This window comes from Seriola lalandi, unplaced genomic scaffold (assembly GCF_002814215.2).
Source record: "Seriola lalandi dorsalis isolate HSWRI2012SDOR001 ecotype SW California unplaced genomic scaffold, Sedor1 jcf7180002054949, whole genome shotgun sequence".
Lineage (NCBI taxonomy): Eukaryota > Metazoa > Chordata > Actinopteri > Carangiformes > Carangidae > Seriola > Seriola lalandi.
The window spans coordinates 2114863-2142541 of record NW_019525500.1 but is presented as its reverse complement, the minus strand read 5'-3'; the positions used below and the strand labels follow the sequence as shown (position 1 = coordinate 2142541).

The 27679-nt window shown below is 40.1% G+C and overlaps 1 protein-coding gene across 1 annotated transcript; it reads left to right on the top strand.

The window, feature by feature from the left end:
* The first annotated feature begins 3049 nt into the window (after positions 1-3049).
* On the top strand, positions 3050-22662 carry lurap1 (leucine rich adaptor protein 1). Its single transcript, XM_023394606.2, has 2 exons — positions 3050-3657; positions 15621-22662. The coding sequence occupies exons 1-2, from the start codon at positions 3445-3447 to the stop codon at positions 16515-16517; spliced, it is 1110 nt and encodes a 369-aa protein (XP_023250374.1). The 5' UTR covers positions 3050-3444; the 3' UTR covers positions 16518-22662.
* Positions 22663-27679: the final 5017 nt, after the last annotated feature.

Here is a 27679-nt window from a genome sequence, read left to right as displayed (position 1 = left end):
CTTAACCCAGCTTTTATTTAGACTCAGTTTATAGTAGACTTACCTTGTTAAGGTGGGCTTCAAATACAAATCATCATTGTTATATTATTATGTTACTTGGTATATTTTGGAAGCGGTAGACATATAGGCCACAATATATACAGACAATCATTGGCAACATAAAGGAAAGTTAGCTTGCCCATAATGCGTTTGTATCTGAGCATGTGTCTGTCCTCTCTATGTGGAACTTGCAGAGACCATGCATCAAAGTTCTCTAAATTCCATCTCTGCAGAGACATTACATTTACATTGACAGGAGCATAGCTGTGAAATTTGGGGCCCCTCACGAGATGTGACACTGAATACAAAGGAACATAGGATCACAGGAAACCCTCATTAATACCAGTCTTTATACTTCCCCATCCCCTCACTCTAAGCTGAGCTCTCCCCAGCCATTAACACCTTTTTTATCCCTTTAATATCTGTCTGTAATACTGCTCCACATCACTGATAAGAATGGAGGGATTTAACAATTCGGTAAATATGTTCTCCCCCAGCAAACAGAAGCCTCACTCTGGTATCTTGGCATCATGTCACATCAGAAAAACTGACACAGCCATAATCCACTTCAATCCTGACCCTGCTTTTAAGCTATATTGTTATTTAATACAGATTTCCATCCCTCTTTTAGTGCAGATTCCCTTTTGTTCCCCTGAGACACACTTGTACATTTAATTAGTGCTTATAGCTGAGAACTCCTCTGCCTTTCTAATCAGTGTTGACTACGACTGTATTTCCATTCTTAGTCAGCTTCTCTCTGGCACCCTGAGCGAGCGTTCACAGTGAAAAGCATCTCTTCAGCTCTCTGAAGGCATTCTCTGACTGCAAATTACACCAATGAATTGCTCTTTGTGTTTCTGTGTGCAACAGGCTCACAAAACGGATGCAACATTTTCAGGAAATTGGATTCATCCATGATTAAGAATTGGGATGTTTAAAAGCCTTGTTAGCCATGTGTCTTGGTTACTCAGCCCATGTTAATAAAACAACCTCCAGATAGATTTGTTCATAAAATTGTAAAATGCTTTCCTGCTTAAGCCATTGGGAAAATGTCAGAGGAAAAATGATCCTCACCAAACACCTTGTTGAATTTAATCTCCATTACTCCAAAACATTGCCAATGCGATACGTCAGCCCGCCAGTCTCATAACCACAAGCTTTAACCTGATGTATTACAGCAGCCACGGTGCCTGTGGCTTCAGATGAGGAGGTTCAAGCCTGTCTTGGAAAAATCTGTCTGGACTGAATCTTGGTGAGCTGGGAGAAGTGTGTCATGTAGAGCTGCGGGGTGTGAGTGTGTGTAAGTGTATTAAGAGTAATGTGATAGTCTTTAGTAACACAGACAACTGTCGTACCTCATTACACTGACTAGACTCTTCATCCTTCCCACCCAGAGGGGCTCTGCTGCATCGAAACAGCTGCTCAGTGAAATGATCTGCAACCGTAATTTGAGTAACTAAGATTGTGGCTGTTAAAAACAATTACACCTACTTTTTTTTTTCACTGTAATTTTTTGAGCCAGCTGCATTTAAAGTTGTCGAAAATTGAAAACAGCTGAAACTAAAAGATTTATTATTGCATGGATGTGTCCTTGCTTTGCTTTTTAATACTAAATAGAAATATGCATTTTGAAGCTTTAGGATTAGATGTCAAGGTGTAATTAATGAATATATTAATAACCAGGAATGGGCTTTTGATCTGCCACAGAGTGTGCTTTAGTGTACAGAATAACACTGATATTCATGAAGACAGTGCAAAGGGATTGCATGTGTGCTACTTTTGGTCACATGCCCATTGCAACACATTTTGACACTGCTTTTACTTAAAACAGTGGATATACAGACACAGTCTAACCACAGAACTGATGATGAAAAATGTCTATGCCCTTTGGTGCATCCATATGGTGTAGGAATTAATGCTTTGACCGGTATATGTTGTTGGTTTGACCTATTATGTGTACATGGTAAATATTCCGAAATGAAATTGTACTAAAGTCAGGTTGGGTTCAGATCATATTCAGTCTGATCAGATTAGGGAGGGTCCCACTGTAGCTGCCTTGGGTCTCTGGTCTATGTGTCATTATATCCAAATAAGCCAGACCTGCTATGAGATCATGTGGTGCATCATCATCATCATCATCATCATGATGAATAAAAGGTATTGTCTGGGGGCAAGACATGCAAATTCAGCAGCAAATTTTTGATCCAGGACAGTGGTTAATTAACTTCCTCCTGGGGCAAAAAAAAGTTCTTCAGCTTCTATTGAGCCACATTATACAAGGCAGTTTAATTATTTCTTCAGGCACCTCAGATGACATGGCAGCAAATTTCCACTACCAACTTAACAAATATGAATATTTGCAAGTCTCTTGGTTTTCTATGATAATTAAACTCAAAATCTGCGATTTTCATACAAAATGAAATATGTTTTATACCTACCTTGCCCAACATCTACTCAACACACAGAAAAATTAAAGCAATTTGATAAAACAAGACTTTACAACAGAAGAGCACAATAAAACTCTTCAAGACCCTCTTCAATATCCAAGCCTAAAAATAGATTATGTAACCAGAAACAGAGTAAACCTGGGGCTTCTGAGGGGTCCTGACTGTCTGGGACCCCTGTGCAGTTATCTGTTTTGCTTTATGGGTAATCCAGCCTGTACAGGATATTTAACTTCTCAGTTATGTGTTTCTATGGGCGGTATGGGCTTATCTACTGTTGAATTCTTCATTAAACGTCTTCGATTCATGACAGACGTTAGATTCACACAAAGAAGTTGTTGATACTTTTATTTTGGTAGTCTATTCCTCAGAACCAACGTCTTCCTTTAAACCTATTTTATTTTGGAAGTCCTGACCGGACGTTGTTTGATGTCATTGTCGCTGACGTGACGGTGTGGTGACTCTCTCCCACTCTGCGGTTGCTGGTCGCTGTCATCATGCAGGTGGAATCTGCGCAATGTAGCTCAGTGTAGGGATCTCCAACAAGACACACAGCGCTCACACACAGGACACTGGACCCTGGAGATCAGACTGTGTTTACCGCTGTAGAGGAACCAAACAACAAGCCACGTGAAATAATCAGCAAATTAGAAGATTTTTTTTCCTGTTTTCACTTGATGCTCACCAGTTTGTTTAGGTAGAGTCATTTTGACAGAGGATGGTGATACAGCTAAGATAAAAGCCATTGATGTTTATCTGCTGGAATAACCGCACGCTGTGTTGATGCTGTCAGACTGTTTTCTTTCTCCTGGCGCAGTCCAACTCAGCTGGAGTCGCATAGGATGCCATACAATCCTATAGGAAGTGACTGTGGTAGCTTGACAGGCAACAATTTCCAAGAGACGAAGCGGACGTAATCTCTGCCCTGCGGATCTTTTCGTTTGAAACCCAGGGGCAAACGATGGAGGAAGGCAGTGCCAGCGAGGCCATCCCAGATCTGAAAGACATAGAGATGAAAATCGGCCGGAAGACCCCCGAGGGTTTGCTCAGGTGGATGCGGGAAGACGCGTCCTCTCTCCGGGGAGACGCCAAGCTGACCACCGCGCAAGACACCAGTAAGGAGACGGGGAAGAAGAGTTTGGATGAAAAGATCAGAAAACTGAAGATGGAGATGGTAAGACTGCTTTAGTCGATCGTGTGTGTGTGTGTGTGTGTGTGTGTGTGTGTGTGTGTGTGTGTGTGTGTGTGTGTGTCTGTGCGCGCGTGCGTGGCGGCACAGGCTGTTGGACGTGTGATAGACTCTTGTTTTCCAGGATGTGGCATTCACTGTAGTCACCACAGCATTGAGCTGTCACATTGATGCTTAGCTAAGGTTGTGAAACTGAGCCAGCTCTCTGCTCCACTGGACACTGTAGTTAAGCGCTAATTTAGCAGCTGATCTGTTTATCGTGACTCAGGCATATAGTTCTAAACTATACATAGTCAGTTGCACAACTCCTAATCAATGAAAAACAATACAGTGTTATATAACATCAGGGTTATTTTTTTTCCTAATGTTAGTAGCTACTTAGATTTTCTGTTGAGAAGTTAATCCCCCTTTTATAGGATTGGATTTATTCATTTCCATAAATAAGGACGGAATATGTCCAGAATATGTTTGTCATCAAATAAGCCATTTCATCTTAACCATGACTACCAAATTGTTTTAAAGATCTCAACATTCGCTGCTCAGTTAATGTGCAAAATGCAAAACCTTAAAGCATCACTGAACATCTGCTGATGATGGAGAATGAATGGTTATGTTCTGGCCTCCAAAGATACATCCTCAAGCTTGATTTTCCAATCAGGTAAGCTTTATTTCAGAGGTAGTGATATGAGAATTTTAAGTCTTTCATTTGACTTTGCCTCTTCTTAACATTGTGGTTGCATGTCACTGTAGGACCACCCAGCCTTAAGCTGTTTAGTCATTTCTCATTTAACAGCTTTGTGTTTGTACATTATAGCAATACTTAACTGTAGGTGCTTTAGAGCTAATGAATAACTTCAATTTAACACACAACTCAAGTCCAGGTTGCTCATTACTGTTATTAGTATATTATCAATATGTAGTTAAACACTGATATGTTAGCATAACAGTCTACCAGGGCAGTTCATTATATGTTCACAAGTTAATGCATTTGTTACCATCATAGGAACTGTGAAAAGAGTCTGACCAGTATTTGATTATTAAGCGTAATAACAATACTTATAGTTTAGACTGAGAGAAATCTGATAATGATGTAGTCATGATATTCAGCGAAAGGACAAATATTGACGAAAATGTTGATATTTCACAATGTCAAATAAAGTACAAAAAAAAAAAAAAATCCTTGAACCCATCCCCTCAAGTTGGGCGCAAACTTACAGACTTTTCATGTGATATATTTGTACATCATCCCTCTGAAATGTATTTTAAGACTGCGTTTGTTTTTCACATTAAATGATTATCACAGCTAAAAGCTTGTGAACTGCAATCAAATGTTTTCTTTTGCTCAGTCAAGGCTGTTCTTTGATTATTTCCCTTTGAGCAGTGGTTGATTTTTTTTTTTTTTTTTCCTATTATACAACTACTGTATCTCTCTGTCTTCTTGTTTACTTGGACCCCACCTCCTCTAAACACAGAGGTCTTTAGCAATAATGCATCACTCGAATGTTGTTCTTTTCCTTCAATGATCATGAATGTTGTACATTCCTGTGGCAGATGCAGGCGTGCACCGAGGCCATGATTGTGATAGAGCACATGCATCACCACAAACCACCTCCCAAACAAAGCAAGCTGTCTTCTGAGAGCGTTGCTCCAAAACACATCGGTTACATCCAAACATCCAAAACACATTATCAGCTCGGTCACATGTTGGAAATAGAAACTTACTTCACTCCAGGTTTCTAGGTTGCTGGCGATCGAAATGCACTTTAGAAGCAGGAGACTGTAAGTCTTAAAGAGGAAACAACGCTCTTTAAAAGAACACTTGATGTGATAACATTATCAGCATGTAGGCCTATAATCACTATTTGGCCCTCTCAACACATACTCTACATCTTGCATCTACATTATGCAAATATGTGTACTTTAGTTTGGTTTCATTTGTACTTATGAAAACTTTTGTCCTGTGTACAAACCAGACAGGTGACTGGTTTTAATGGTGTGACTGATCTGTGTATTTTTCTGTGAGTCAAGCCATGAAGCCATGGAAAATAACTGAAACCACAAATTAAGTTTTACATTAAATTACTAATGGTTCAGAATGAACTCTTATACACAAATCAGCCACAACAATAAAAACGTTTCCTGTTTTAATGCTGTTACTGTTTGGTGTATGTCACATTAACTACTTCGAGGGGGGGCAGTTGTGTTTCCTATTACATTATTGCATGACTGCAGTACATAATTAGATGTTTCACATTAGAGCTGCAACGATTAGTGGATTAATCAGCTAGTCAATCTACAGAAAATGAATTGGCAACACTTTTAATAATCGGTTAATGACTGGATTATTGCAAAACTAGATTGCCATTGTGAATACTTCCTTGTTTCACAATCTTCAATTGCAAACTAAATATTTTTGGGATTGGTCAGACAAAACAAGACATTTGAGGATTTCTCTCTGGACTCTGCAAAACTAGGACAAATGCGTTTTCAGCAATTTCTGACATGCTGCATATTGAAACCTTATTTTATTAAACATCATATTATGGTAAAAATTATAGACTCCCATTGTGTTTCCACCAAATTCTAAGGCTCACATGAATGCATACTTCAAGCATGGCCCTTCAGTCCTCTTTCAACACTCATGCTGGTAGAGGCGGAGGTAGAGCCTTTACAGTTGCATTAACAATCCCCTCTCAACCACAGGAGGCACTGTGATAGCAGGCAGGTCCATTCGAGAACTCGGTAAGTGTAAATAATGGCCAGTTTTATGGAATTAATTGTGTGTGTTTGGACACATTCAGTGACATTATCTATCCCAGTTTTATCAAAATCAGAGGAGACACAGGCTCATATTTAGTCTCCAACCTTCTCATCAGCCATATATGAAACGGTAAAATTATTAGGCTGTCAAATGGGACTTACAGAGAAATTAACTGTTGTAACCAGACACTGATGTCAGCCTGTTCCCAAGTGTGTTTCTGCCCAAAGTGCTCAGTTTGAATTCACAAAGCATCTAGGGAGATTTTCTATAAATCTGTCGAGAGCAGAGAACCAGACTGATTTGTTCACAGTTTTAGCCATTAATCTGTTCTGCTGCAAAGGAGGGAGGATAGAGAGAAAGTGATAGTGATAAAGAGCTACTTCCTAACTGGAGGGGCGTGAAACCTCCAGCACAGAGCCGGGCTGCGTCTCTCTCTGTGTGTGTGTGTGTGTGTGTGTGTGTGTGTGTGTGTGTGTGTTTCATTCATCTATGGGAGTGATGGGAGTGCACAAGATGAGTTCTGAGCATTGCACTTTCATCAGAAATCTGCTTACTAAGATGTGCAGTAGCGCATATACAGAGTGTCTACAGAGTAATGCTAAATGGAAAAGCTCACATGCACACACACACACACACACACACACACACACACACACACACACACACACGCTTAATCTGGCAAAGTCTCTGGATCTGTGTTTTTCTCACTTTTTTCCTGAACACTCTCTGTCATGCTGAGAAGCTCATGAGATCCACGTTCACATCCACACACAGACAGGATGTTTTGGAGCAGGCTAATATCTGCTACTTTTTCTCACATTGCTTGCATATTTGTGTGAGTGTTTCTGTGAGTTGTACTTGTCCGTCTGTTCCTCATTCATCTGTTAATCTAGTGCATCTGTAACCACACATTATGGTGATGCATGGCTGCTGCAGCCTCTTTCTACTGTAAGATCAAGGAATGTGTATGTATGTGTGTGTGTGTGTGTGTGTGTGTGTGTGTGTGTGTGTGTGTGTGTGTGTGTGTGGGCAATGTTGTCACTGTGTCACCACCACAAATGAAATGTTGCTCTGCCTCTTGCTAACTGTCAGGAAAAACAGTATGTTATGCTGCATTTCTTCGACTCCTTACAGTGTATGTTAGACTGGAACAAACAAGCTGTCTTTCACCTCTCATATAAAACTTCACACCACAAAACTTTATGTAAAACACTTCAACGTATCAGCTTGAAATAGACAAAACGCTCATCCCATCTTTCAAATTTTCAAAAATATTCGCTTTATGTTTATAAAGGTAACATAACACAGTGTGAAACTTTTCTCCTATACAATCTTATGCTAGACAAAATAAAACTACCACCTCGTGGTTGTATGCTTCCAACAACCAGCGGAGTTGCAGATGGCAATGACAATCTCCCCTTTTGAGTTACAGCTCTGAATGATGTGTTAATGTGTGAATAAAGTGTTTTTGCAGAACATTATGATGTCACAATGAAGTTGACCTTTGACCATTTGGATATAAAATGTCATCACTTATGAATTTGAGAGTTACAGCCAGGAAGTGTGCTTTTTAAGGTCACAGCGACCTTGACCTTTGACCACAAATTTCTAATCAGTTCATCTTTGAGTCCAGGTGCATTTTTGTGCCAAATCTGGAGAAATTCCCTGAAGGCGGTATTGAGATATCACATTCAAGAGGCCAAAAACATGATTTGTGAGGTTATCTCCACCTTTGACCTTTGACCATCAAAATCTAATCAGTTCATCCTTGAGTGCTCCATGTTTGTGCCAAATTTGAAGGGATTCCCCTGAGGAGTTCTGGAGATATTACGTCCATATGGCCAAAACTGTGTTTTGTGAGGACACTGTGGCGCTGACCTTTGACCTCCAAGTAAAGAAAGGCCTAAAAAGAAGACATATATGAAAGTATATAACACTCTAAGCTGCTTTAGTATACTGTGCATGTGCTGTGCTTTCTCAGTGCTTATGGCTCAGTATGGTCGAGACCGTTTTACAGCAGTGCAGACTGAAGCAGATAAATGTCCTTATCAATGATTTGAGTGTCGCTTGTTCATCAGTTTTAAAGCTTCTATCTTTTGCATTCGTCTCCAGCTGTCTGACGGAAGACACACTCTGCACTGATCTAAACAGATTTACTGGATACGGAGACACTCCTTTAAAACCACAGAGGGCTGGCAGTCTGCCACACACACACACACACACACATGCAGGCCCTGGCTGCTTTTAACATTTTATTCATGATCAGCACCTGTATTTTAAGCTACCAAAGGGCAAATGTTGTGTTATTGCCCAGGATATGTCATTCTCCTTTTTTTGTTCATGTCTCCCTGTCTCTCTCTTTCTCTGTAGCTATTTCCTGTCACTCTCTATCTCCGTCTTCCACCTCTGTGTAGATGAATGTCAGTGCAAAGTCAGCTTTGAGTGCAGAGCTGCTGAACTGTAGGGACTTCTCTATATAATCTTCTGTCTGCGTCTGGCTACTGGCTATCTCCTCACAGATAATGTCAGTGCCAGATTGTCTAATTAAATCATTGCTAAACAATCTTAGCTCCTTTATTCTTCCATCACATTTTGTTTACTATGTCTCATTTCCTCTCTGTCTTGTTTTGATGCCTGTGAACTTAACAATGAACTTGAATGGACTTCTCAGATTTCACAGCAGCTGGAGCATTAGGGTTTATCGACCGCATAAGAAGAACAATCAGGTTTCGGACTGTAACAATTTAACATTGCCACTTCCTCTTCCATTACATTGCGTTGTCACTTGTGTTTTGACAGTAAGTCTTTCATGAAAAAAGATGGACAAAAGGGAGAGACCGATACCAAATTTAAAAGAAGCCACTTGTTCTAATCAGGACTGAAATGCAGTAGAAATTTTTTTTCCTGTGTTGTGATTTCATGAAACATTTTATCTTCATTTGGACTGACTGGGACTCGGCAATGAAATCCTACAAATTCCCCTGAGGAGTTCTGGAGATATCGTGTTCACATACATGCTGCGTAGTCTAAAACAAAGAAACAGAATAAAAGAGAGGGATTAAGATGCCATTTTTTTTTTCAATCAAATACAGAGACAGAAAAACACAAAATGTGACAGAATCGGAGGACAACGAGGATGAGTGGATATTTTACGCAGCATTCAGAGGTGAACACAGACAGATGGAGCTGCTGGGGGTTTGTGGAGAGAGACAGGGGCGACCTTCTGTTGTCTACTAGAGACTGGAGGGACTCTCTGCAAGGACTCCGTATGTCTGCAGTGTGCCCGAGTCAGATTAGGAATATGAAACGACAGGCAGTGACACCAGGGGACGAGAGAGAGAGAGAGAGAGAGAGAGAGAGAGAGAGAGAGAGAGAGAGAGAGAGAGAGAGAGAGAGAGAGACTGTGTTTATTTTGCTGGTGTATGGGAGATGGAGTGTGTGTTCGTGCTGTTTCTGCTGGCAGTGATTCAGCAGACTGTGTGACATTGGGAAGCTGTTTTCGCCACACAGGAGAGTCTGCGTCACCGATCAGGCTTCAGCTGTGCGTACGTCATCACAATGTACTGTATCATAAATGTCTGTGTTTAGACACCTGGTTTGTCAGTGGATGATTGAAACTGTGTCCTTACATTAAACATCCCCCCAGCGTCTTGATGCATTTAAGCACATTAATGGTATATTATAACATGAAGAGAAAGCTTAAAGGATAATTCTGCTTTCTTACAAGGAGTATTTTATTTTCATGGTCATTTATGGTTAAAGTAATTGATGAGTTCATTGCTATGATGAAGACAGATGGGCGTAAGGAACACGAGCAGTCAGCCAAAGACTGGTTGTAAACAAGCCAACAACATTATTACTATTATTATTATACAGATCAGAATGATGGCCAAAATTACAAAAATAATACCCACATTGTAGCAACTTATGGAGTTTAGAGATTACCAAAGCTACATTTCATAACATCTTGCACATTAAAAAAAGAAAAACAGAAAACATAAGAGAGCATCTAGACCAGTGGTCCACAACCTTCTCTTCTTTCAATATGGAAGCCAAATAATGCTTTCTCACAGCACTTTTTACCTTAATGTTAAAGATCGATTCATTTGTTCTCATTCATTTTTCTTATCATGAAAACATTTGACAAGATAGAGAATTGTGATGATATGAAAACTTGTTGGTAACACTTTATTATACAAGTCTGTTGTTGTCTGTTCTTGAAAAGTTCCTGGAATGAAACATTTAGTTTGGCTGTAATTATAGGAAAAACAGAGACTATTGTAGTAAATTTGATTAGTTGTATTTTAGTTTATTATTGATTCTAGATGAATTTCAAGGAAAGAAACTGTTCCATTTAAACCCCGGTGGATATTTATTACTCCCTCATTTATTATTGGACACCTAATTCTTCATGCTGAATTGTTTGTTTGCTGGTAGATACATTTTGCACGTGTAGCTCACCTGCTATCCACTGAATAAAAGATGTCAGGGTGTGCTAGTTTAGCATTTAGAAATAACTGGAAGTGTACCAACTGATCACTTTGCATCAGAATCAAATTATATTGTTCTTTCCAGGAAACTTCCGAGGAGATTATTTGAAAACAAAATGGAATTTACAGACCCAGAAAATCAAGCATTGCCAGGTTGTTTTAAGAAAGAGCCTGAACCAAGTGACTTCTCACTGAGTTAGATGAATTATAAACGATTGCTGTGATGAATATTGTTTGCAGTGCACACACATATGCTATGTACTGGATATAAAAAAGCAGGGGAATGAGCTTTCCAGAATCCTGTGGGTCAGCCAGGAAGTGCCTGGCCTCGTGCCTGAGTAGGAAAACTGAAATCTGTTTGGCTGTGTACCAATGGCCGAAAAATGAGAAAAGATGATTAATGGTGTTTCAGTCCTCAAGGCTGCATAGTCCTGGACCTCCATCCCCCGCTCTCACATAAACTGCTGTCACTGCTGTGAAACCTTTTGGCCCCAGTTTGACCTTTTTTATTTGACAGTGTCCTCTCTGTAATGAGTATGTTTGACTTCATCACATAATTAAAGGCTGCAATCAATCTGGAAATAATAAGATTAATGGGGATGAAAGAAAAACCTTTAGGAACAGCAGCATAACGCACGATACAAGGCACAAACTGGAGATGAGTGTAGGCATTTTTAATTCTTGGCAAAAACGTGAATTCTAATTTGCATTAAGGACATATTTGCATATTCTTTTTTTAGTTAAACAAGGAAATATCTACAGTCTGATTTTAAAAATAAAGAAAAGCATTTCTGTTAAGACCACAACCAACACTAGTAATTAAGTTTGGATGATGAAAGCAACTAATCTGTCTTTTGGTTACATTTCTGCTTGTTTTTCCCTGTTTCTTTATTATCATTTTATGTTTTTAACTTACATTAATCACACTTAATCAACAGTTCTTTCTTGAATAGAAGGGGATTAATTATTAATTCCGTTTTCTGAGCCAGAAGATATTTTTGAGGAAAACAGATACATATCTATAGCTGTAACAGCAACAATTAATCTGCCAATTATTTGTTTGTCAGTTAATCATTTATTTTTTATACAATGTCTAAAATTTGAAATAAATGCTCATTCCAATTTCTTAGAGCCCAAGATGAAATTCTCAAGTTGCATATTTTGTCTGACCAATGCTCTAAAACCCAAAGTTTCCAGTTTAAAAACAAAAATCCTCATAACTGAGATGTTCGGAATTTTTGCTTGAAAAATTATCCAACCCTTACCAAAACAGTTGCTGATTCATTTTCTGCCGATTGCCTATGTGGTTAATCAGCTTGGTTTCAACTCTTTATTTGAATCCTTCTTTCATCCATATTTATCGATAGACGGCATATTAAATATAACAGTACAATCAAAATTCATACAAAATGCAGCTTTCCCACTGAAGAAGCAGGAACACATGATTGAGTTTTGAAAGCAGCAATGAATTAACAGGATCTATATTCTCAGACAGGCCCAGCTCAGCAGCGCGCTCAGCTTAGTTAACACTGTGCCACCTCAGCACTGACACGCATGGAGTTACTTTTACTGCCACCCTCATTAGGCCTTCAGCCTCTGCCAGCTGAAAAACCTCAAACCTGAACCCCACCCCAAATGTCTGTGTGCCAGGACGCCAGTGGGTTCACAGTCACACACACACGCTTTTTTTTGTTGTGCTTCATGTACAGTAGAAGTGGATAGATGGATGGGTGGATCTTATAACCTATTTATATTCTATTTGATGTCTCCTCTTTGTTTCTTTGCCCTTCATCAGATGCTGTTAGAGCTGTGTCTGCCGGTGTAATTTAGCGTACAGTGTGACTTTGGCATCAGCATATCTCCACACAGACCACACAGCTCGTGCATTTGCTTTCCTGCAAACAAGCCCCCGTGTAAAAGCTCCAATTTTCTGCCTCATGTCCTATCCCAGGTGTCTTTTCTGCTTGTCAGCTGATGTGTGTTGTCTCTCTGTGTGTATACTTGTATCAATCAATGTGGGGTCAGACACCTTAGCCACATTTTGGTGACTCATCACGTTTCTGAGGGCAAAGAGTTGGTCCCCAAAAGCTTCATAATTTCTGTATTTTTGGATTAAGACTTGGTTTTTGGTTAACATTCAAGATATGCTTAGGTTAAGGTTTGGGTAAGGGTTGGGATTAGGCATGTAGTAGTTATGGTTTAAGGTTGGGTAGGCCTCCAAGACTTTATGTAAGTAAACACAATGTCCTCATAAATAACCTATTTAAATGTGTAAAGTAACAGAAAGTAGACAGTGTTTTGTAACAGTGTTTGAGCTAATGAATTAGCCTTGTACAGCCATTGGTTGTGATGACAACTGATCATTTCAGCATGGATTGCAAAGTGAGCTCCAACTACAAGGAGCCAAACTAACCCTTTTCAATGTGAGGATGCAGTAATAACTAAATCAGTGGTGAAAAAGTTTCCTTTATTTTACATGAAAAAGTCGGGGGGAAAAAAATTATTTTACACAGTAGATTTTTTTCTTTGTCCTCCCATATATCATATTGTGTCTTGTCAGATTTATCTTTGGGGATTTCAACATCCAGATTGTTAACCACTGATCTAAATCTGTTTCCTACAGTGTGGTTTGTTTAACCACAGAGGGCCTGATACTGAGAAAGATGAAGGGAAGCCATTGAATTGGAGAGGACTAAATGTGCTAAAGTGGTTTTACCCTGCAGCATGTCCTGACTGGTGACTGGTTCGTACAAAGGTCTGCCACCTCCTACACACAGAGATGATGCATGAGGGGTATTCATCTCTGTTCATACAAAGTGTCGTCCTTGTAGATGGAGGAATCTTAGGCTCTTGAACGAAGTTGTTTGTTTTGAGCAACACAGATCAATCACTACAGAGAAACCTGACACACTAAATCTACATGATGCATCGCTCCACTGGAGGTGTAACTACAGATGTTTATATTATGCAGGACTAAGAGATGAGAACCTTGGCAGGTTTCAGTCAATATGTTTTATTGACATAACCGAAAGGTCATAAGGACCTGAAATAAGAGCTACACTAAGACTATAAATAGGTCTAAGCAGCTTTAGGTCCTTTCGCTTCTACCAATCGTTGATAAAAGGCGACATGTTCTAACATATTTGCTGTAAAATGATCCTTAAAATTACTAGCACAACCTATAATCTATGTTTATGGACATATACTATATATATATATATATATATATATATATATATATATATATGTCCTCTGTGTGTATTCTGTGTGGCTGGGATTCCCATGACTATCACCCCTGTCATATTTATGTGATTGGCATTATAACGTTATGTATAATACAGTAAAGTACTTGTTTTGGGTACTTTACTTCAGGTGTGATTTACTTTCCATCTCAGTGATGGGGAAGCTACTCGGAAAGTGAAGTGAGCGATAAGCTACCAGTTACTCTACATTAAAAGAAGCTTCACTACACTGAAGTTACACCCAGAGAAAGGTAGCAAGCTATGCTACGGCAACAAGGCAAAAGTAGTTTACTACATCAGAAGCTACTGTTTTTTTTTGTTTTTTTTTTAAACCTCCACCAATGTGGTTGGGTTTTCACCTCTGTCTGTTTATTCATCAGGAGGATTATGCAAAAAGTACTGAACTGATTTGCACCAAACTTGGTGCAGGAATTGGGCATAGACCAGGGAAGAACTCATTTAATTGGGGCAGATCTGGGTCATGTACTACTTTTTTTCCTCTTTTTGTATGTTCTTATCATCAGTAGGAAAAACTGTATGAAACCTGTCTGAAAGTAGCCAAAATCACAGTAAGTGAGGCGGAATACAAATTCAGCTTTGAGTGGCACAGTAAGAGATCAACAGAAAAAGTAATAAAGGAAAAATATGATGTGAAGGAAACTGAGAAATAGTGAGAGACTTAAGGCTTGAGCTTGGAGAGAGAGACTGGTTATCTGCAGAGAGAGGTGGAGATCACCAAGCTGAGCTTTGAATGTTGGTGCCATATATCACCTCTTGGCCCTGCACTTCACCGCAGACCTCTGTTAATGTATTCTGGGGTGGAATTTTCCATGACTACAGCCGTCTTCTTCTTTTTATCCACCATTTAGCTTTTTCAGACTCCCCCACACACAACCATTTAAAGGGCATTTAGACATATTTGCACAGTCTTTTGCAGGAAAGTGATGTTTTTTTTCTTGATTTTCTTTTGTGTCATACTTTCCACTGTGTCAAATTTCTCCTTCTGTGTTACTTTAGGTCCTATAACACTCTTAAACAGCTTAATCCACCACACTTTGCTACTCTAAACTTTCTTCTCCCTCTTTTTACCTGTTTGTCTCTCTCTGTTTCCATCTCTAACTACTTTTCCACTACCTTTACCTTATTTGTTTCCAGTTGCAGCTTACAGTATACCCAGACCTGCCAGCTTCTGTTATATGTTACTTCCAATTATGGTAATCTGCAAAGGTTTAATAGCATTATAATGGTGTTTGCACTCCTCCTAGAGCCAAAGATGACTGCTTAAAATAAGTAGTCCTGGTGGTTCCCCAGGTTCAGTGTGTGTCTGGTATAACTTTTTCTTTCCTATTGAAAACTGCAAAATTTCCAGAGGAGTGCAATGAAAAATTAAAAACATTCAATGTTACTTTGTCAATGGAATTTCATCCTTATCTTCTTTTTTAATTTTTCCCTCAGGCCCACTTGCGCTCAGTGGATGTGAAGATATTGCAGCAGTTGCTGGCAGTCCATGAAGGTATTGAGGCGGTGAAATGGCTGCTGGAGGAGCGCAGCACGCTGACCAGCCGGTGCAGCAGCCTCACTAGCAGCCAGTACAGCCTGGGAGAGGGCCCCGACACCTCCTGGAGAGGCTCCTGGAGCAGCCTGCAGGACCCCAATGACAAGCTGGATAACATCTCCATCGGCAGCTACCTTGACACCCTGGCGGATGACATGGATGAATACTGCCCCTCCAGCTCAGAGTCGGTCATCTGCACCTCCACACCACTGGTTTCAGATGCTATTGCTGGGGGCCGGACTGGGGGAGGCCCCGGGGCCACAGTAGCTGGGACAGGAGCTGGGTTAGGGATGAGGTCTTGTACTGGGGCTGGGAGTGGGATTCGGGCTGGGGCAAATGAGAATGGAGTTGGGGCTGGAAATGGGATGGAGGTGAAAGGTGGACCAGTGACTGTGGTTACCAGTGCTGTCATTGCGACTGCGATAAGTGGGACTGCAACTGAGAAGCCAGCTGTTCCTGTCAGCTCTCCCCAAGCCAAGTCTGAGGGCCCAAAACAAGATGCTCCGGTGTGGAGCAAGGCTGCAGAGACCGGCAAGGGAAGCCCTGTTTCTAAGAACAATGTCCAGGCACAATCCATGAAGGTTAACGGCGTTCTGGAAAAACCAGCCACACAAACAGGCGGCCCGACCCGCCCCAGCCTCACTGAGAAACTGGGAACCGGCCAGAGCCCCAAACTCAAACCTTACAAAAACGGAAAAATAGAGTTGGACACTTGCAAAATGAATGGCAAAATGCATCTGGAGTACGACGCGCACTGGCGGTGGGTGCAGTCGCAAGAAGATGTGACGTTTTTGTAAGAAGGATAATAAAAGAAGAGACTAAATCCACTATTGACCACTCCCTCTGTAACATCAAAAACCAGATGAGTGAAGGTTGGAGGAAGAGTGAACTGCTGTTGTGAAATGCACATAGTGAGGCTTTCTTCTTTGAAAGACACTGGGTTTAAAAGACAAAGAATAACTTTATTGTTCTGTTGTTCCCTCCTGTGACTGCACTAACTTTCTATAAAACATTGATGTCAGTAATAAGATCGATGCACATTACAGGATTTTGACCATACTTAGCCAAACTGGGCTGCCTCACACAAACTTAGGAAAATTTAAAAATCCTGTGTCATAGTTTTCTCAGGATCTTTCTTGGCATTCCCTGATTTTATTTTATTTTATTTCATTTTACTTTATTCTATTTTATTTTTACCTACAAATAAAGCACAGTGAGATGATCTGCTGGAGAGCTGAAACATGATTTCAGATTGACATGTGGTATACAGTATCAACTAATGATGAATTTAGAGATTTAAAATATAATTTGACTTTCTACTATTCACCCAGAAAAATAATTTCCACAAAGTACAATACTATATATTTATTCTGAGCCCGTAAAAGAAAGACTGCTTTTCAATTATTTTATACTGTACGTCCTGTTGAACATTTTGTGTATCCTTTACAACAGTGGTTCTCAGCCGTGTTGTTGTGTGAGCCCTTAAAATGAAACAAATGTGGCTTCTCTTCACAGGTTATGGCCTTATTGTGGTCATGAGCTGAAAGCAGTTCAACCAGAGCATGAATTTTCCTCCCTGGATTTTTATTTATTTATTTGAAGGCATTTAAAAGAAGGAAAATGGTGAAATTCATGGAAACTACCTAGGATTTCACTATAAAAAAAAAAAAGCTAAAAATTGACAAAAAACAAATAAAAAAAAATTTCTTTCATATTTCTTCATTTTTCTTGGGACCCTTTGGGGAGGTCCTGAACCCTAGGTTGGGAACCACTGCTCTACAATGATCACTACTTAGCACTGAGAGCCTCCTGTACTACATTTAAGGTAGTAGTAATAGTATAAAACCAAAGTTCCCCCTTATCAACCTCTTATTTAAGTCATAAATTAAATTTATTGTATAGACCCTTACTTTTGGACAGCACTTCCAATAATTATAGATAGTATGACTTGTTAAAGTATTAACAAAATGTTAAATATAAGTGTTATGATTAAATCTGTAAGCGTGTTTCTCCCCAAACACTTCCCTTTAACAATAGTAGATGATTTGAACGACAAGGGACAGAGCGCTGAGGTTAGTAAACGTTTCCCTCATTGAGAAATAATGTACCCACTGTTAGCATTTGTGTCTTTGTGGAGCTAATAACGTCAGTGATTAACCAACCATCTGCAATATTATATATTCACTGAATCACAGTACAGCTACTCTGTGCATCAGGTACTAGTCGTGACTGGTTGTAGACAAATCCTGAATATGGCTGAATATTTTCGTTTTAACGTCATGGTAATCTGTGTTAGTTTTTAAAAGCAGATGTTGTGCCTGATTGGTGTAAACCTTGACTACATATGCCTGTACTTCCCCTCCTGAGATGACTGCACTGTTGTTATGATAATCTGGGGTTTTTGACTGATTTTAACTTTATTATATTTGCCTCCTCCTGGCCACTGCTTGCGTGTACAAATGGCTAGACCGACAGCAGTCTGTGTGCTCTTGGAGTGTCGAGTGGTAATTGTGTTATGTTGGCTGGGTGGATATTGCATGCCCTGTGCTGAGAGCTTTATTGGTCGAATTGTGAGAAATGTGTGGAAGACCCAACACAATCAGTGAAGAAAAGCAATATTTTTTGAGGCCTTTCTACTGGCTTACATAAGCAGCCTCTTCTCAGCAAATGAAAATGAAAATTGTCTGTTCTTCAGGAGTTCGAAAGACTACTGACAGGGAGAGGATGAGTGTATTTGTGTGTGCTGACTGCCTGCCTGAGCACAGCTGGCCTGTCAGGTTTGGATAAGAATAGACGAGTCCCAAAGGTTTTCATGTGTTTTCAGCTCATTCGTCACAGTGTTACTACACCTCCTACCAGTCAGCAGTTTGTCATGTTAATGCTGCAGGGGTTGTGCAACACATTTGATAAATAAAATGGAGGAAATATTACATAATCAGTGTTCAAGTGTTTATGCTACCTTGTCAAAAAAAGAAGCTCCTTCTAAAAAGCTTGGCTATCTTATGACCCTCTGAAAGTTGACATTTAAAGTCAGCTTCATTCTTCCATTGTACAGTATCATTATGCTCCTCTGTACAACTCTTTCACTTGAGCTTTGTCCTTTACTGTTGAGAATTGTTTGAGTCAGTCACAGTCAACACAGAAGCAGGTTTCTTATTTCTAGCTGATGACCGTGGATTTTGCCTGGCAGATATTATCAGCTAATAGCTAGCTACCAAATTAAGTTATCGTTAGGTCCTAAAATTAGACTTGTTTTTGTCCTTATATACTTAGTCAGTGAAAACTATGTTCACTTTTAACATTACCAGACAAAATGCTTTGAGGATGAGGACAAACTTAGGTATTTGGCAAATGTAATGCTAACTTGGATAAAGTTGCCTTCAGTTGCTTGAAGGTAATATCAAGTAAAAAGCAGGACAGAGCTCCTTAAAAACCCTCCAGGCCTTTACACTGCATGGTTAACACACTAGTTGGGAAGACAGCTTTTTTACGTAACCTGTAGCCTCACAAACTAATTGAACAATAAGCTAACTCTTTGTCTTTGGAGTAGCTTAACTACTTTGGTTACTAAGCTAGTTAGACATACTAAAGATTGAGTTTACGTTAAAATAAGAAATGGATTGCTTTCTCAGCTTTGACACAGACCTGTGTACACTGTTTCAACATGTGGATAAATCCAACGCTCGACCTGCTATTTCTGGTTCAGGGATTTGGAGAGCAGTCAATGGGTCTACCTTTTTCTCTCCATGTAAAAAGTGAATTACTTGTCAACTGCTTACTGCTTTCATTAATATATAATGCGTCTTAGAGTCAACTTCGCTAGTTCACTTTAATTCACTTTCTGCTGGATCTCTCTGTACAGAAATATTATCTCTACAGGCAGCTACAGAAAGATGTTAAACTCAGCATCTCCATTTGTTTGAGCCACTGAAGTGTTTCCTCTCTTCTCCTCCTCCTGCTTCTCTTTTCATCCGACTTTCCACCACCACACTGGCTTGATGGAAATGTTCAGTCTGTGCCAACACACACATCATGCACACACAATGCCCTCTCACTGGAGACAGCACCATAAAACCGGCACCGCAGAAACAGGCCTGTCCTGGAGACAGGCAAGGAAAACTGAGCTAAAACTGGACCTTGAACTCTTGGACGAGTTGGAATCTTTTCCCTCTCTACATACAAACAGAGCATCTACCATTCTCTGGATGAGTATTTCAGCCATGGTATATCATCCAGCCACAGTACAGACATGAAGTCATTTGAAGCCCCCTTCCCCTTTTAACATATGTGTTGGCTGTAAAGCAATATTGCATGCCAAAGAGACTGTCTGTTCTGCTAGTTTGTGGTTTTCTTTCCAAATTAGCTGAGCCATATGAAGAAAAAAAAAAACAGTTTAGTGCAGGGAACAAAACCTGTAAAACACATTACATCAACTATAGTGTGTCTTTCTGAAGATATACTGTAACCCATGATGGTTTAATGTGTTTTCACTGAGCACGTCCAGTCTAAAACTGGAATATCAACATTGTTTTTAACTGCTCTTTGGCAAAGATTTAAAGATTGCTGACAGTCTGTGTGCCAGGAGGAATTGCTTGCAGCCTGATTGTTTTTGAAAGAGAGGGATGATAATTGCAGTGTGCATGAGCAAAAATGGAAGTGTTACTAACTGGCAAGCTTGTGGGAAATACCTTTTTGTCAAAGCTGAAATAAATGTCTCTCCTCACTTTCCAGAATTTTTATAAGGAGTGAAGATGGACACAAGTCAAAAATCCCTCTGTTCTATCCTTTTGTGATGTCCACAATTCGTAAGATGCCCAGGGCTTGATGTGTTTGCCTTGGCTTCAGGTGCCAGGCACCCTCCAGCTATTCTGGGCACAAGACAAACAGCATGATTACATAGACGAGTGGATATCCACACGGTTGTCATGACAATGAGACCGACCAGGTTTCGGCTCTAGTGGCTGCATAAGACAGTGTTCACTGCAGCAGCAGTGCAACAGCACTGTTTGGATAATGGCAGGTGAGATAGAACAGATGACATGACTGCTGCCTCTTGATGAATATTGACAGTTAATGTGATGATTAACACCTTCCTGGATTTTCAGATACATTTTTCCAATAAGGCACCCTTTATAAAGAGCTTGAAAGTAATGGCTTTATTCATGGTTAATATTTTAATTTACTGATGCTTTATAGGATCAGTTATAAACTACTAATAAGGACACATTTTGTGTTATCAGGTTGTGAAAAATCCCTTTGATTGGTTAGATTATTTGACCACTTATTAAATAAATACTGCAGATGATATGGTCCAAAATCAATTTATTAATAATTAACACTTTTAACTTGAATTAATGACTTAACATTTATATCTGAAGACTCAATGATTACATCCTTTAATCAATTACATGTTAACATACACTTGGGAGACTTGTGGGCTAATTAGAAAGTGAGGAACCCATGAACACTGACTGATAGATTACATACATTTAACTGCATTATAACCAGAGAGGGTAAACACCAACCAATGTAATTTTGCACAATTTTTGCAATCCCCAAATTTGTTCTTATTAATGCTTATAATTGAGCTGTGAAGCATTAGTAAATTAACCATTAACCACCAGGAAGAAAAAAAGTCATAAAGGCTGACTTAGGGAAAGTGACTGAATCTGACTGCTGCAAAAAGCACTAATCTCTATCTCTTGAAAATGTTTAAAAATATTTCGTTAAAGACTTTTAATCTCAGGCTCTGACTGTATTTGTGACTAAGAATAGGTTTTGTCCAAAGCTAAACAAGATATGTTCAAAAATAGTGATTTCTCCCTCTCAGGTGGCTCACAACAATGTTAAACATAGTTTAAAGTTCCAGTTTTGTTACATTAGGAATCCTCTGTACCTGTCAAACAGTCAGTTTTGGCTTGAAATGATTTACTCTTTGTAATGTAACTAAATGAAAAAAAATTTGTGTTTGAAAAGTCCTTAAGACATAGAAACCAGAAGCCACCCAGTTAAAAACAAGCCAAACATTCAGTGTCAACTTCAGGTGATGATTATGTTCCTTTTTTGATTGTAGGAATTTAGCTGGTCTTTCATTTTCACTGCAGCACACTAAACCACTGTGCATGAAGTCATTGCCGATACCAGCTTTGCTTCCTTTTTGTCACACTCCCCACTGCTCTGTTCAGTATTCATACACAGCACAGTCACCCTCTCTGTTAAGCCACCTGAAAAGCTGTCAAGAGCTCTCTGCAAGTTTTGGCCATTTTTGAGAAGCTAAAAGACAGACTGTTTGTGTCTCCCTGGAGGCAGAGCAGAGGAAGAAACAGTGAGCTGAGCAGTACAGCACCACAGCATATGGCTAAAAGGAAGCTCCCACTCCCGGTGTCCTACTGTTTTCTTCCTTCCTCTTATATGTACACAAACACACACAAGCACAATTTAGCCCAGAACTGACGAGGGTCTCTAGGTACCTGACAGCTACTCAAAGAAAGCCATTAAGCACTTCCTTTCCTTGAATCTTATTTACTTACTTTATCCCTGTGTGTGTGTTTTGTTCACATCCCAAACTGCTCAAAGAGATGGACGTGAACTGAAATAAACCCCACTGAGTGCACGCTGGGCTCTGAACAGGGTCCAGAACTTAACTTAGGCAACACAAAGCGAGGATTGGAAGATTAAAAAGCCACTGAGACCGACTGCAGTACACTGGATCAGTCGAATCGATATCTTGCTTGAGTGAGTGGAACTATTTTTATTTTCATGGTACGATGCATTTCTATTATTTTGCTATGCAATGTGTCCATGAGAAAAATGTTATTTTTTCCTTTGTGAAGTGGAAACGTTCAACAAATACCTGGTTCATGTTCATTGATGTGGAGAAAAATATTATGCAGTATGTAAATTATATAAGCTTATCCAATGATTAAAGATATTTTAAATGTTTTTTGCCTGTGTTTTTATTCTCACATCAAACAGGGAATTAGGACATTACAGCATTGTTGCTCCGGAAAACTGCCTAGTCAGCAGTCTGACCTCTTGAACCTTTAGTTTGGGGAAGCAGTTGCACTGTATCAAATGTTCCCCACAGGAAAGGAAGAAATTTAAAACCAAAACCTTTCCACCCTCTCCTGATCAGCAGCTGTTTTTTCTCTCTTGACCTCTTAATGTAAACTGCTTTGAGTGCTTTCACTGAACCTTTCCTAGATTCCTAATCAATACTTGGCTCTGCCCTCCCACAAAGGTTTGTCAATGAAGATCCATTAGCACTCAGAACACTCAATGGCCATTTCCCAAAACAACTTCGTAGACAGTAAGTGTCAATGCTGAACCACAGGCTTGGACTCGAATGCAGACTTAAAAAATCAGTCCTTTTAATCAGAACAAGGGCCATACACAGGAGATCAGTCAGAAGGGCAACAGTGTCCAAAATCAGCAGGCAAAAGGCAAAAATAGGTCAAGAAACTAATGGCTCTAAGAAACTCACAAGGAAAAAATGCTGGACCGCTGTCAGAAGGGAACCAGACGAACTGGCACAAAAGGAAGGGGACACTAAGACTATATACTCAGGAGGAGGGAGAAAATGAGACACAGGTGCAACACATTAGGGCAGGGCAGGTAATCGCACAGGGTTGAAACACATGAGGGCAGGAAGTAAAGGACCTGAAACAAGACAAGAGGTGAGTATCAGAATAAAACAGGAAGTACGAGACAAAGATCACTAGGAGAAACAAAAAGGTAACTTAACTATCCAGACGGGGCGTGACAGTATGCTGCTTGATGAAACTATAGAGCCAGCATCACTATCATTCTTACAGCAGGTAACAGAAAGGTGTATGGATACACACACACACACACACACACACACACACACACACACACACACACACACACACCAACACCACATTACACCACAAAGCTCATATCATGTAAACAGTTAACTTCCTTTGAAGCTTTTAGGCCACTGTTTAAAGAAGGTTTATGTCTAATAATGGCAAATGCTCCCTAGCATTTTTGTAAGTTGTCCATAGATGATTTTGTTTAGTAAGGTTGTCTACAGCTCCAAGGAGCAAGTCTGTTTGTTTAAATTCATTACATGATGTTAAATGTTCACACACAGCACAGCGTGGTCCTCCTACATGTTCCACTTAATCTGGAGATATGTCTTTAGACTGTTTTCTTTTTTTAATTTAGTCTATTCTGAATTTCTTTTGTAAATATGACCAAAGTTCAACACAGGTGATAATAATAACAACAATTCATTAAGATATATCTGTCAGTCACCCTCTGAACTCACACTCGTGACGGGGGTCAAACCTCCAGACAAGAGCACAACTTTACAGGGTCATGAGTGATGAGGGTTTAGTGTTGCCACCATGATATTTGATCAAGAAGTCAGTCGACATTGTCCAATGTGTGTATTCAAGTGTGTGCACATGTATAAATCCTACGTTAGCCCTGCCCCCTTTTTGAAATTTTTTATTACAGCCACTCTAAAGAGGTGCGATGATATTATTAGCATGTAATCCAACAACAGCTTCTGGACTCTTTTGCCTCTTTGCCAGAGAAGTGTATTCAGACTCTGTTGAGAGGAAAGAGGTTGGAGGGATTATAAAAGAGGGGAGGATGTTGGAGATGTGATGCAATGGATCAGCTCTGCAGATCTGAACATACACTGGTTGGGCTAACAGGTGATGACAACAGTGTGTGTGGGTGAGAAGGTGACAATAGGACAGATGTGAGGATGCCCTCTGGGTGTGTGAGAGTCAGGACACCCAGCTGCTGTCTAGGCTCAGATGTGTATTAGTAAGGGGTGTATTGTGTGGATTGTGTAGATGAAGCTCAACCAAGAAGAGTCCTTTTCATGCCCTCTGCTTTCAGTTGTATCAACTGACCGTGAATGTTGCCCCTACCCGCTTTAATCTGTCTGATTTCACTGCAGCCTTACAAATTATCTTGTTGCTGTCAGCTGTCATTTCAAAGCCCAGTGGACACAATCCACCTTCACACCCCTCCACAATTCACAGTCAGCCAAGAGTCTGATCTGACTCCAGCTTCAGTCTCATGAGCTTCTCCCCAATCCTGCTGCAGTTCACATAAGAAAAAAAAAATCTTCTGATCTTCACTACCACTGGGAAACAACCATTCACACTGACTGACAGGTGATCTCTGGGAGGTGCAGTGCAGAAACACTACATGCATCAACTGTGGAACCACACACACACATGCTTTAGCGTTTCCACATTACCTAAAAAATGTAGGCCTTCCTTGAACCTCAAGAGTGTGAGAACTGTGCGACAATGGGTGGTTCTGTTGAGATGATGTACTGCTGTGTTACAATGCTGGTGACAGTGTCAGCCACTGATTTTCACTGTCCAGGAGACAGTGGTTTTGTCTGGTAAAGCATTACTCTGTTAATTGAAGCAGGCTAAGTGTTTGCAGATGGTGTTGACGCCTGTGTCAGCAGCGATTTTCATTTTACAGCCGACAACCACAATACACCATCGGAGGCCAAAGCAGACCGGAGAGCAGCACTTTTTTTAAGTTGCAGTTAATCGACTGATTATGTAAATGCCACTGCTTCAACCTGTGCTCTATCCAGAGCCCTGACGGGGTCTTTTTATTTCCATTTCAGCGTTTTTTCCACAGTGGTATGGAGTGCACACAAACAATGTGGGGAGCTGTAAAAGCACAGTGAAACAGTGGGAAGGAGGAAGGTTCCCTGCTAACAAGACAGGGTGGAGGACCCGGAACAGTAGGGGGAGGGGGTGATGGGAAACTAAATATAAAAAGAAATAGTTTGACGTTTTGAGAAACATGCGTGTTTGCTTTTTTTGTTCTACTTTTTTAGTGTTAGATAAGAAAATTTATATTTGTAAGCTAAATATGAGGCTAGAGCCAGCAGATAGTTATCTTAGCATAGCGTAAAGCCTTAAAGCATGGGGAAATATGTAGCTGTATCACAGGAATCATGGCAAAGGCAAAAAAATCCTGCACATAACTCCCCGTAAAACCACAACTTGTCCTTTTTACCTTTGGCTTGGAGACTGGCTAAACAAGATATAAAATATAATGTAGCATATAACTTTCATAATGTACAAAAAGTACTTTTGTCCACATGAAAAAGAAAAAGTTAGATTTCCCATACATGTGAAATCGCCACACATGCATGGGACACACAGAGAGACCTGTTTGCTGCATGTGGCAGGAGACCATAGAGTGGCAACACACCCAGACACACCTGCCTTCAATCAACCCCCTGAATCACAGCCACTGGTTCAAGGCAAACATGAAATCTCTCCACCCCACACCCACACTCACTCACACTCACCACCTACAATTAGTGCCTTTGAATGCTGATGATACAGGTCCATCCTCTTACACGTCAGTCTTCTCATCTAAACCTCAGCAAAAACCCAAAGAAACCAAACTTTAATATTATACAGGAAATGTTGGTAAGTTACACTAGATGAACTCCAAGATTAAAGTGCTTGTAGAAACAGAGCTGAACAGTGTAATGTATGTTCAGTTTTCCTGTCAGTGGATTGTGAAGCTGTCAAATGCACTAAAAACACACCAAAGACCCAAGTTAGCTCTTGATGTAGGCTGCACACACACACACACACACACACACACACACACACACACACACACACACACACACACACACACACACCAACTACCACTTACATTTAGGCTTTAAATCCCATTTCAGATAAAATGAAAACACATCTGCTCACTGCTGTCGTCCAATCGAGTTAAAGATAATGGTTACAATGAGCCACAGAGTTCAGCCATCTAGTACCACTAATCTCCTCAAGTACCCCTCCGTGTCATGACAGCAACCACTCAAAATAGTTTGGGTCTTCCAAAACTAAAGACAAAAACACCACAGGCCCTCTTCCACTCAGCCTCACCGTGGTGTGAGAGGAAACCGTAGATCAGGACCTCTTTATCCTCAAGAGTCATCTTTTGACCTCAGGTCACCACAGCGGGGGAGAATTTCAGGGACAAGCCAGTCAAAAGAAAAAAAATCATAAGAGAGAACTGAAAGCAATAATGATCTATCTCAAACAGTGACAGAAGATTGGAGTTTGAAATACAGAAGTGGTTTTCATTTTGTGGTTCAGTTTTGAGTGGATAAAGTAGCCCGGCCATAAATAGTCAGTATGAGCTCACTAAGTTGAACATTATTGAAGCAGATGAAATACAATTTGATGTGGATTTTGGAGTTCGCGGTTAGCTCACCAGCAGTTCAATAACTAGCCCTGTCAGTATATGATCACTATGTCACTGAACTTCCAGACCAAATGTTTTGGCCAAGACGCACAGATGTCCCTTTATTTTCTCATGTGACCACGCCTTAACTTTGCTTAGCTGAAGCTCACTCCATCACCCCAAGCCTTTCCTTATGTGCCATGTGTTTGGTATTCTTGATTTAGCTAAGATTTAATATGCATCTAGATGCTCAAATTTTTTGAGAACTCCCTCAAAGAGCAGAGCCTTATCCACAACTGGATAGTTTCTATAAATAGTCAATTCCTTGATGTAAGTGTGTGTAATGGCTATACAGGCCTGTGGGCAACCTCTGCACTGCCTGTACAGGCACAGAAATCCCACTCCACTAGTGCGCAGATGCAAAGCCGGGACCAAATACTATATACGGCCAGCCAGTGAAGTTGAGATTTACTGGTTTAGCCCTCCTTAGTGAAAACCAAGTGAAGCAATCATTGCAATCACAACTGAATCAAAAACCTCTTAGCATGCCTGATAAAACATTTTAGTTTGATACTGAGAACCTGTTTGAAGTAAGTGTAAGTCTTTTGTTTCTGTTCATTTAAACAGTAAATTCTCTTTAGAAACTGACAAAATCATAATAATAGTTAAATTCACAGATTTATGCAACAACATACATGCAAAGTTATTTATAGAGAGTTTTGGCGTCTTCACTGAAAATTAGTCA